The following is a 12,397-nucleotide window of genomic DNA, read 5'->3' as shown; positions in this document are numbered from 1 at the left end:
CTCCAGTTCTAGATCTGCTGATTTTCCTCCTACTATAATTTTATGCTCGTAATTACTTGCCCTTTTTGACATTCTGGATAACACCAAATGTTGAGCAAAGCCGCTGACAATCATTTCTATCTGATACACACTGTGTTCTCCAATTCCCCCACATGTGGACCTGATAACGCCAAGGTTGAGGGTTCGGTTCCTGTATGGGCCACCAAGCTGCTCCCCTTTTCATGATTCTCTTCCCGGGGTAGAGTCGGGGCTGATGGAGCTGAGCGTTTACTGGCCAGATGCCCTTCCGGATACCACATGGCTTTCGCAGGAGACATTTTTTTATTTGCGCCCAAGGAAGAGAGAAACATCTGCCGCTACCTAGGATTGAATTCTCAACTTTCCCCATGCAAGGTGATTAGCTTCACCGCTAGGCCACCATACCGCTAGAAGTTTTTCCAGTCCCTGGTGGTCTAGTGGTTAGGATTTGGCGCTCTCACCGCCGCGGCCCAGGTTCAATTCCCAGTCAGGAGAAGCCAAAGGCCCCTCTTCCCTCCCATCCTTTGAGGTTTCACTCTGACAAAGAGGACAAGACAATGGCTCTGCACGAACAGGGAGTGGCTGGATTTTTTCCATAACGGTACATGCTACACAAAAAAGGGAAAGTGATTTCCCCCTGCGACCCAGTTTGTGCTCCCAGTTAAGGGTGATACGTAGGAGGCAACGCTTTGATAAGGCAAGGAAATTTCAGCCCAACTTCCTGAGCAAAGACATGTGTGAAGTGTGCTAGACTCAAGTTTTTTCAGGTCAGGATGTTCTTGGGGGGAGGGGGAAATCCCATGGTCCTAATTCTCTTCCTCTTCCCCTCTTCCCCTGATTCTCAATTCCGTAGCAACAAGGATTCTTTTCACACAACCCTGGTGAGACTTGGTTGCCATGACATTTGAAGACAGCCTTCTGCCCCCATGGGGCTGCCGGGAGAGAATTCAAACCTTCGCATTGATTGTCTCTCTTAGTTAGAAAGGCTATTCTTTCCACCAGCCCATCCTTTCCATGGTTTGACCAGCCTTGGGCTTCCAAAGCCCACTTAGAACCCAATTCTGGACACTGCCAAGAATGCTACTCTCAAAAAAGATGATGGAGAATATGGGCAACTGGTTTCACAGATGCCAGGAAAATCCAGGTGCTAATAGATGCTAAGAATATCTTCTGGTTCATCTAGAAAAAGAGAAAAAGGAGGGGAAGAAAGGAGAGAGGGCTTTCTAGGGAAAGTAATCCAGAAGGAAAGCAGATGACGGGTGGTACCATCAAAAGGACCTTCTCAACACAGCCACTTGGGGGTGGTAGAGACCGAGGATTTCAGTTGTGTGGTTACCCTTCACAATACAATGGGAGTGAAGGGTCCTTGGTGTTCTCTGAGCTTGGTGGTTTTCTTGGAGATGTTTCTTGCAGACAATGCTACACACGGATGATATTATCTTGTATGGCTAATGAAACATCTGCAAGAAAACCACCAAGCTCAGAGAACACCAAGGACCCCTCATTTCAACCCTGAGCTACAAATATTCTCCAGTACAATGGAAGTTTTAGCCTAAGGTTGCTTCTCCTGACGAGGATCCTCTTAAAAGTTAGCAGATAATACAGGTAGTCTTTGACTTGGGGCAAATTCACTTAACTGTCTCACTTAGCAACAGAAATTCAGGGTTCAATTGTGATTGTAAGCCGAGGACTATCTGTACTGAAATGGAAAAGGGATTCCTGCCTTCCTTCTTGTAGATTTGGCCTGTCCTCCAAAAGAGGTTTTGGCTTAGCTTTGCTTTCTCCTTCAAACCCAAAGTAATCCTCCCCATCTTGGTGTCCTGGTGTCCCCCTGATGTTCTGAACCCCAACTCCTCAATTTTTCCCAGCTAGGATAAGCCAACTTTTAGTCATACACTAGGCTCAGCAAGCATGGTTGGTTGGCTCTCAACTCTTACTTTTGCTAGGTGAGTTTTCACACCGGTAAGATGGCTACTGATGGTTGACCAAACCTTTTGCAGGTGTGAGTTGCCCTCTTCTGCCCTAGAAGAGGCTACCTACTTCTCCTCCCCTGCATGGAAAGACAGCCGGCCAGAGAGATTACAACTATTTGAATTATGTATATCCAGATTCTTATTTGAAAGTATAAATTCCTCGTCCGAATTCTGTCTTGGTTTTTTTTTTTTTTTTAAGAATAGAATAGAATACTTTATTGGCCAAGTGTAATTGGACACACAAGGAATTTGTTTTGACCTTCTTGCCTAATATATATTTAATCTGAGAAAAGAGAGACTTCTTCCTCTGGTTGTTTGTTTCCAGAGCAGAAGAGGCACCTGGTAGATATGGAAGGGTGCCTTCTTGACACAATGGAGGACTGCAAATGTGGAATTCTTTCAGTGGTTCTCTCCAACGCGGGTACGTTCAATGGTGATGGACGCAGTGATCTTCAAAAAATCTCTCTTCAAGGACGTTGGTGGGTCAGAGATGTCCTCTCCTTCCCCCAAGTCAGGTTTTCTCATGTGGTGCTTTTTTTTCAAGGATGAATCTTCTAAGAGAACCATTAGTTTGATCCTGGACATCCTACTATCCAAGCTTGCCTGAAATGCTAGAGTTCCTGGCGTCTGGATGAAATTGGAAGGGGAAAGAAGACCAAATGGAAGCAGAGCAGAGGGAAGGAGAGAGGTGGGATTGACTTAAGAGAGAACCATGGTCCTTCTTCCCATCTAGACAGCTCTTCAATCCTACTGCCGTTAAAAAGAGCTACTATGGGTCTTTCCATCCTCTTCTTTGCCCCCAACAGCTGTGGCAAGTCAAGCATCCTGTTCCCGTGCCAACAGTTCAGTCTCCTGGGGCAGCAGCTGGACCAGAAGAAAATTGAAGGATGGTTCTGGGTTTTTGTCTGGTGAAGAGCCAAGCGTGCAGCGTTCCTTTTATTCCACCAGAGAAGGACAATGGTAGATTTATTTAATAAGGAGTCCATGTGCTTTGGGCCAGCAGGAGACCTAAAAATCTCCTCTCCTAGACAAGGAAGTCTTCTGAGATCCATTTGGAGTTGAATTCAATAGGTTCCACCTGTTGTTGATGGACAACTGGAGAAAGTCCACTGGCCAAGTCTGGGTATGTCTTCTCGCACAGCTAGACATGAAAAGGCCATGTTAAGTTCTCTGCTGACTCCCTGGTCTCTGATTTACAACTCGAGGAAAGGTTCCATCAAGTTTCCAGGCCTCAGGGAAGTCAAATCCCTCTCTGCAATCTGGCACTGCTTCTCGTATGAGAATTCCATGCAGAAGTTCTACATTGGTGGAAATGCTTCCATGGGTCTCTCTAGTGCAGTGTTTCTCAACCTTGGCCACTTGAAGGTGTGTGGACTTCAACTCCCAGAATTCCCCAGCCAGCAGAATTCTGGGAGTTGAAGTCCACATACCTTCAAGTGGCCAAGGTTGAGAAACACGGCCCTAGCATGCCAAATCCATGTTGGTCAAGGAGAAAGAGCATACTTCATGGACCTTCCATACACGCGAACTTGTTTTCTGATCAAGGAGAAGGAAAAAAGCATACTAGTTTTCCGAAATGTGTGGATTTCCATGAAAACAACCAATCTTAGCAGAAAGAGATGCTTTCTTCCTTAATGTAAGCAATTTTCTAGTCATCAGTTTTTTCTGGTAAACAAGTAAATTAGCGTTTCTTAAAATGTTTTTTTTTTTTTTTTACAAAAAACAGAGAGGGAGATGGAAAGGACCTGCTGTAAATCTGAACCCCTGCAGACAACACTTAAGGTTGCATTTTTATGATTTAATTCAGCTTATGATCCCTAATTCTGAACCCCTAGTGCATTCATTTCCTAAAAAAAACCCCACCCAGTTGCATTTATACCATCGTGATCTCTGCGATTTGGATTTATACATTACCTATACTTCAACAACCTCCTTCCATTTTTAAATCAATAATACAATAATACACGAAGCAGATGGGATGAAATATTGTAAATTCTAGCCTAGCTAATGTGCTCTACTTTAATTCTAAAGCTTGTACATTCCCAATTCATTTACTGTTTCTGTTCATTTCTCCCCTTTTCTTTTTTTGTCTTCCTGTTTTTCCTTCCTTACAAATCTTTTCGAAAACACAGTAGAAGCAACCCCCAAAAGATCTCTCTTATGTTTTGCAGGTTGCCAAGCCTAAACATTGTCAAGACACTTTGCACATGCTCAGGCCAACTCATGAACAACCTCCTAAGGCTACCGGTTAGTGTTTTGAAACAGATTCTCTGGGTTTGCCTACAAGATAAGATTATTCTTTTAAGGTGGTGCTATAGATTCAAGGGAAGCCAATCCCCTTTTCGAGGACATGCTTAATCTCCTCTGGCTTCAAAACTGACAAAGAATCCTAGTTTCTGGAGCAAATGAACCTCAGCAAATTGAGAAGCGTCTTCCTCCCCCCAAAAAAACCTGGCCTGGATTTGGGGCTGGAAAGAAGCTTGCAACCACCCCCATCCTTAGAAAGGCAGCCTGTCTAACGGGGAGAGGGGGGGGGGTTTAACAGGGTGGGCTTAAGTCAGGCTGCAGGGTGGACCCCTTGAAAGTCTATCCAGCAGTTTTGCAGCTGCTGCTGCTGTTTCAAGGCCTGACAATTTTTGGAGACGGGAGCCAGCTGGCTCCTAATCTCACCTACTGCCTGCCAATCAAGATCTTTCTGGCGGGGTAGAGGCAGCAGTCCCGTCTCCAGTTCTGCAAACTGGGGAGAATGGTCGGCGAGGTTCCCGAAGGTTGTCGCCAAAACCAGCGTCCATTCTGGCCACTGAGCTTTGGCTCTTAAACAACATCTGCATGGGTGCCTAAGCCCTAGATGAAGGATGTTGGGCTTAAATGTCCTGCTTTCCTTCCGATGGACCCCAACCCAACAGATTCTCTTGTGGGGTGCCCCAGCCTCCCTCCCTCCCTCCATCCCCAGCTGTTGCTGCTGGATCAAGGTACTGACAGCACTGGGACTAAAAGAATCTTGCTTTTTTTTTTCTGGTTTAATTAGTCACCGAGAAGTTTGCCTTCTGCTTATGACTGACTGCCAAGTGATAGAAGACACCTTTGGCTGGGGGATCGCTTGCTTATTTGAACCAAGAATCCATCCCATCCATTCATTCTCTTGAGGAGAGAGGAGGAGGGCGTGTGGGTGAGGAAGGAGATTGCCCCTGAAACTTCAGACTGAGAGACAATGAAGAAAAGTGATGCGTTGACTTGGCCAAATCTGGCTGATGTTTTAAGGACATCTGTTACTGTCTGATTTGCTCCTTCCTCTGGATCTCCTTCATTGGGAGTGTCTCCATCCAAGCTTAAGTGGTCAGGCCAAAGCTGGATGTGTCATTTAACACGGTTAAAAATTGGCATCCCTTTGTTGGGAAAATGAACACAAGTTAGGATTAGGTTAAGTTGTGACAAAGGTCACAACGAAGGGCCATCACAAGGCCAACCTTGATTTTATAACTTTGCTTGTAAAGAGAACCATTGGGTCCCTCGGAGAAAACCCTCGGAGTTCATTTGGGCATTCTCCTAACAACCCATTGTTCTAACCCAGCTCCTAAATACGACAAACCCTCTGTAGTTAAATAAATGGTCCCTTTATTAGGAGCGCCGGCAGCCCCGGCAAAATGTCTCACTCTCTCTCTCACCACAGGCTAACAAGTCTGTCCGGCAGGGAGATAAATAGTTGTCTGACACACCTATTTATCTCCCTCCTCCCTGCCTTTTATCCCCAGAGTTAGGGTGGGGCTTCGCTAGCAGCGGTGGCTCTTCCGTCCTAAGGACCGGCCCATAGATTTCCACTGCTCTCCTCTCCTCTGCCTTCTGCGCATCCGTGCGTCAGGCACTGGACCCAGCTGTTCCTCCTCTTCCTCATCAGCCACCTCCAGACCTGGGGGCTCTTGACTCTCCATCTGAGGGCTGACGGATGGCCCAGGTTCCACCTCTGTCTCTCTCTGCCAACTCCATTCCCTCTTCCCCCTCGGAGCTCCCAGGTTGCCCTGACTCCCACGCTTCCACCTCCTCCTCTGATTCAGCTGCTGGAGGGGCTGGTGGCCGATAGGCCACAACATCCATCCACAAAGTTTGCAGAGAGGACATCTGACCACAAGCAGCAGGGTGGTGGGTGCAAATCATGTCTTTAAAAAGCCAGGATTGGCTGGCAAAGAACCCTTAAGCCCAGATCTGTCTACTTTTTGAACGAGGAGCTCTGGCTGGCTCCAAACGGGAGCAACTCTCCTCTCTATGCATGCCCAGATGTGCATGGTTGGCAAAGCGTGTTCCCTTCAATCCCAAACTTCCTCTCTCCCTTCTCCTGATTAACTTCATGCAAGCCAACCGTGGTAAACTTCCCCATCTCGCTGGCTGGATGTTCATTCAGCTAACAAATGTCCTGCAACACCCAGCTCTTCCGAGAACAGATTGCGAGAAGAAAACATTAAATTTCCACCGAGCTCTTGCTTTATCGGGCTGTAACTGGCAGCCTTCGGCTTGCAGCAAGCGGTGGCCATCGCGGTCAGCTCAGTCTGTTCCTCCCTGGGGGCTGAGGGATGACTCTGGGCGTGCAAGAACCCAGTTATCAGGAGGCCCCTTGGGTGGGCGTGCTGAATTCGGGCCCTTTTGCCTTTTCCACCTCTCTGGGATGCAGAGCAGGCCTTAAAAAGAGCATCACGAGCCGCAGTGGCACAGTGGTTAGAAGGCACTACTGCTGAGCACTGGCTGCCAGCAGATTGGAAGTTCGAATCCCACCAAGCTCAAAGTTGACTCAGCCTCTTATCCTTCCAAGGTGGGTAAAATGAGGACCCAGACTGTTGGGGGCAAGAGGCTGACTCTGTAAACCACTCAGAGAGGTCTGGAAAGCACTGTGAAGTGGTATATAAGTGCTATTGCTATCCCTTCCTTCCTTCTTCACAATTCCTCCCTCCCTCCCTCCCATTTAGAATGCAGGAAAACTCTGCCAACTACCATTCCAATTTAAAACAGGCTGTTTAAAAAGCTTTTTTTGGGGTGTGTGTGTGTGGTGGGGTGTTCCTGCACAGGGAAAGCAACAGCGGAAGATGCTGACAATAATACGAAGAGTTGATCCCCTTTTCCCCAATTACACCAGGCTGCCTTCTTAGTTTACAGCAAGGGTTCTCTATCTTGCTACTTTAAGATGTGTTGACCTCAACTCTCAGAATTCCCCAGCCAGCATAGCACGACAAGCACTTCCTCCCCTTGAACCTTCCAACTTGGTTGGCTTGGCATCAAGAGGATGGGAGCTATGGAGTTACACTTAGGAGAATCCCAGTCGAAGGACCTCAACTGTCATCTCTTGCTATCTGTCCTCCTTCTGCCCACCAATTCTGCTAACATCACATCTCATCTCTTACTCAACCCTTCCTTCTGGGGCTTAGCCTACCCATTAGCCTTTAAACAACCCTGGAGGGAAACTGTACACACACACACACACACACACACAAAATCTCTACATGCTTGGAATTAAGAATGACATCGGAAAAACCAGCAGGAACTCAACTACAGCCATTCTGACCAAGTGACTTTATTCCTAAAGCCTTTGAAAAAAAAACCAAACCAAACCAACATCCCTTTTGGAAACAAACGAAGGAACAAAACACCAGCCCCTGTTTCATCCTCTTTCAGACATGTCCTCGTAGCATGTCTTTTGACATCCCATCCTCTCATTTCCCCCTCCCCACCCTTTTCTTCTGATTCTCACGGCCTTTCATCCTTCTGGCTTTGAACCAGATGTGGAATGGGCACCGAAGGAAAAGCGAGAGAAATGGAGATATTGCCAGCCAAAGGAGAGGGAAAAAAAGCAGGAAGACCAACAGGAATTCCAGAAAAACCAGCACTCCGAATGAAAAAAAACAAACAAACACCCTTTTAAATAAATGGAAAGGCCAGAAAATCCCACCAGATTCCATAGTTTCCCCGCCATCCCCCAGAGGAGCAGAGAAGGTGTGAGAAGTCAAAGCAAGCTTGTAAAAATACAGAGATAGCTTAAACTAGGTTTATCTTTGGCAAACTGCACCCTCCCAACAAGGTAGATAGTCCACCACGGTTTTCAACGCCTACCTGTGACATTCACTTCCACCTGCCCAGATCGGGTGCCGATGGTGTTGGTGGCTTCACAGATATATGTTGCCGATAGGCTGTACGTGACTGGTCCTTTGAAGAACAGAGTGCTGTTTTGAATTTCGGCACTGTCGGGCAACGAGCCATTCAGCCTGTCGGAAAAAAAGGAAGACAAAACCCCTGGGCCATTAGTAGAAAGCTTTCATCCAGCTACTGATTGTACAAACGGTGGCTGGTGAGTCCAACTTTGTCATTGGGCACCTTGCAACTTCTGTATGTGTTCAATTATTAAACCTGCCTGTAGGGCGATTCCTGATCAATGGTGTAGTTAGGATCTTGGGCTTAACTACCTTCTCCTGCATGGGACTGGGCAAAAAGACAGAAGATCTAGGTGCTCGTGTGAGCTGGGTTGTTTTCTTGCAGATGTTTTATGACTCAACTAGACAACATCTCCAGCTCACAACTCAGACACATTCCTTGTGTGATGACCCAAAGGGGCGTGGCACAAAGGCAACACAGTCAGATAAGCAATAAGAGTCCCTTTATTATCTCCAACTTTGCCCCCAATGTCCACGTTACTTTCTGGCTGGAGACAAACTCTCTTGGGAACAGCCTTTGGCTGCAGAGAATCAAGTCCAAAACATGGTCAACACAAACTGCAACTTAAAGTCCAAACAAGCAATTAGTTTGGCAGGGCAGCAGCAAGAATTTCAGACTTGAAGGCATGGCAAAATTCACATGGTTGGGAAGACGCCAGGAACACAGATAAGCCATGACAACAGGATAAAGTCATGTTTGCTCCCAGAAGCCTGCCGCACTCAGCCTGCCTTTCTTATCAACTGTCTTCGCAGCTGTGGCTAATGAAGGGAATCAGGGCCATTTCCTCCCTGTAAGCCACGCAACCCCTGCTGCTCTCTTCTCTGTTCCTCCTTGAGTGCCTTATAGGATGAAGAGAGGGTGGGCCTGGGTCTTCCTGAACTCCCTCTCCCTTCTTCTATCTCTCCCCAGCTGGACTTTGCCATTCCCCAGCCTCTTCCACAGCCAACAGAGTAACACTCCCATTCCATGTCAGCTATCTGGCTTCCTCCTCTTTGTTAACCAAAAGAAGAGCATATTCGTAGTTCAGGGGTGAATGATGGAGTCTTTGGTGCTCTCTAAGCTGGGTTGTTTTCTTGCAGATGTTTTATGATTCAGATAGACAACATCTCCAGCTCACAACTCAGACACATCCCTTGGAAGCTATCGAAGTCTCTCCTTTGAAGTCCTACTCCTTTTTGTTAACCAACCAGAAAAGCGTATTTGTAGCTCAGGGATGAACTGTTGAGTCCTTTTGTGCTCTCTGAGCTTGGTTGTTTTCTTGCAGACATTTCATGACCCAGCTAGGTAACATCATCAGTGCTAGAAGGAAGTAGGTTTGCTCTCTTTTATATGTCGTGGCTTTCCCTATTAGTGTTGGTGGGAGTGTTGGTTTCTTGTGAGATCCTTGGAGCTCTCTCAGCTTGGTTGTTTCCCTGCAAGCTGCAAATGTTCTATTGGTATGACACAGAGGTTATTTTGCACCAACAGTGAGCAGAACACACCTGGTTGCAAAGGAAATGCCTTCGCTTTTGCACAGGCATGATCATTTCTTATGACCTCCTGAAAACACCAGTTGTTGAGGGAGATGGCTATCATCCTATTTCAGTGTTCGAAAACATTTTAAATTATTAATTTAAGTTTTAAGAGAGAGGACTTTTAGGATCTACAGCTGCCACGTTGCTAACTTCTGATATACAACTGCTTGATTTCTTTAAAAAAAAGGATAAGATGAAAAGGCAAAAAATAAAAATAAAAATGAAATTAGCTCTCTGGCTCTAAAGAAGGGATAACTTCAACCTAGGGTATTTTATTCACCTATCTTCTCAAAAATAGATTTGCTAATAATCTCATCCTGGGCACCCTTTTTTTTTTTGAACTATTACCATCTGGCAGACAGTACAGGATAATAAAAACAAGGATGAATGGGCTGAAAAACAGCTTCTCTCCCAAGAGCAGTAACTAACTATATTGAATTCTACTGTATAGTGCAACGCTAATGCAATATCAGGGGTTTTCAATTCAATTGTATAGAATGCGAAGGAAGTGTGCTTGTGTTTTATTTTTATAGTCATAATGTACACTGAAAATGGCATTTAATTTCGTTGTATGAGGTGCAATGACAACAAAATAAACTAAGTAACTAACGCTATCTGTTCTATGGGAATGGTTCTTTCCAGAGGTGGTTCTTACCGGTTCTGGAGAACCGGTAGCAGAAATTTCGAATAGTTTGCAGAACCGGCAAATCCCACCTCTGACTGGCACCTCCCCCATCTCTTCTCTGCCTCCCATTGAGTCCCAGGTGATCGGCTGGGTCTTCTTTGGTTGCCCTGCACAGGAGAACTGTTCTGACCCAAACCTGGTTCCAAGAGAGCAAACACAAGACAAAGGTAACACAGCCTTTTACTGTGTCATTTACGAATCCTGTTTCTTCAAAAGGCTACTTCCAACTAATTAGCTCCGATAAGAAAGAGCCTTGCCAAGTTTTTGCAAGGCTGACAAGAGCAACAGATAAAGTTCCTAAACAATAAATCAAAGAGCCTCCAAACACCAACTCAGATATTCCTAGCGCCCATCAGGCTTGAGTATCGAACTTCTTTGCCTTCTGCAAAGAACTGCGGTTTCTCAGCTGGCTTTTGTCTTCTTAGGGAGGGGCCATTACCTTGCAGCCTTCCTCCTGAGTCTCCCGTGCTGCTGCAGTTGCTCTTTCCTTCGAGCAGCCCTGCACATACGCTCACTGGGCACAGGCTCCTCGGGAACCTCTTCCTCACTGCTGCCAGCCTCCACAATCTCCAAAGGCAGCATTCCACTCCCCGATGGTTCTGGCCCCATCCCTGCCTCACACACACAGGCCCCTCATCTGAGTCCTCGCTCTCCGAGAGATCAGCAGCACCTGCTGCTGGCGAACCACAACAAGAACAGAGCTGGAAAGCAGGTTAGTGAGGTGGGGAGGGCCCACCAAGCCGCACCCACAGAATCAGTAGTAAAAAAAAAATCTGAATCCCACCACTGGTTCTTTCCCCCCAAATACTACAGGAACAGCAGCCTCGTCTTGTTAGCCCTGATAGAAACTGGGAGACGCTCAACAAACAAATAAATACATTTAAAAATCAATCAATTCCTAAGTGTTTTGCAAAAATATCACAGAACAAACAAAAACAACACTGCGCACAGAGGAAAATTATGCAGTTTGCTCATTTTTAATCAATCCGAGGGAAAGCAATTAAGTTCAGCAAAAGCAATCGACAGGCACCCAACCCAGGGGTGACAGGCCCAATTTGCATTCAGACGATGCTCCAATTAGAAGCAGTGGGTGGTGGGGAAAACCCCTCCCTCCCCTTGGGAGCAATTAATGAATAGAAAAAATCAGCCCCCACGCACACATGCCAATCACCAGGGTCCTCTAAAACAGCGTCACCTTCTATTTCCTTAAAATACACCATCGCCACCATCATTAACCATCAGCTATTTGGCCCAAAGAGATAGAAACAATCAGAACAGCTTTGATTTTTCTCCATGTTAACATGCCCCAAACAAGCAGCTACGCTGGCAAGGACTTTGAAGAGAAGCAATCAATATTTTATAATTTAAGGCAAGCTATAGCGTTCCCAGCCAGAAAACGAATGTGTTGTTTTGAAAAAGGAAGAGAGTATGAGATTTGAAGGTCTTAGAATCATAGACACCTGGACTAGAAAACCTCCAAGCAAAAGATTTTGGAGATCTCGTAGTCCAATCCTCAAGACAAGAGTCCATAGACCACCCTGGACAAATTATTGTCCTATTTTTCTTTTTTGAAAACCTCTAGTGATGGAGTATCCATAACTTCTGGGGGCAAGCTATTCCATTGATTAATGATGGGGTTCTTGAGGCTCTTCAAGCTTGGTTGTTTTCTGGCAGATGTGTCATGACCAAACTGAGGGACATCATCAATTGCTAGGACTATGGGATGTGTCTGGGTTGTTAGCTGCAGATGTTGGTCAGAAAAGTCTACAAGAAAACAACCAAGCTCAAGAGAGTACCAAGGACCCCATAGTTCAACCTAGAAATACCGTCTTCTATTTATTAATTGTTCTTTTTATCAGGAAGCGTCTTCTTAGCTGCAGGCTGGATCACCTTCTCATTAGGTTCCGCCTATTGCTTCTTAGCCTGCCCTCAGATGCTATGGAGAATAAATTGACCTCCTCTTTCCTATAGAAGCCCTTCAAGTATTGGAAGGTGCTATCGTGTCCCCCTTAGTC

The 12,397-nt window shown here is 46.0% G+C and overlaps 1 protein-coding gene across 2 annotated transcripts in view; it reads right to left on the bottom strand.

The window, feature by feature from the left end:
• The window catches only part of NECTIN1 (nectin cell adhesion molecule 1), a 179,098-nt gene that overhangs the window by 51,593 nt on the left and 115,108 nt on the right, over nucleotides 1-12,397 (bottom strand). For both annotated transcript variants that reach the window (XM_026681912.2, XM_087970162.1), the window contains exon 5: nucleotides 8,085-8,236. In XM_026681912.2, coding sequence (XP_026537697.1) covers nucleotides 8,085-8,236 — 152 coding nt within the window. The remainder of the gene's footprint in view (nucleotides 1-8,084; nucleotides 8,237-12,397) is intronic.

This window comes from Notechis scutatus, chromosome 7, assembly GCF_049901735.1.
Source record: "Notechis scutatus isolate UNSWTSFEM ecotype Mainland chromosome 7, rNotScu1.2, whole genome shotgun sequence".
NCBI classification, from domain to species: domain Eukaryota; kingdom Metazoa; phylum Chordata; class Lepidosauria; order Squamata; family Elapidae; genus Notechis; species Notechis scutatus.
The sequence above is the reverse complement of the archived record's forward strand: the minus strand, read 5'-3'. Positions and strand labels throughout refer to the sequence as shown.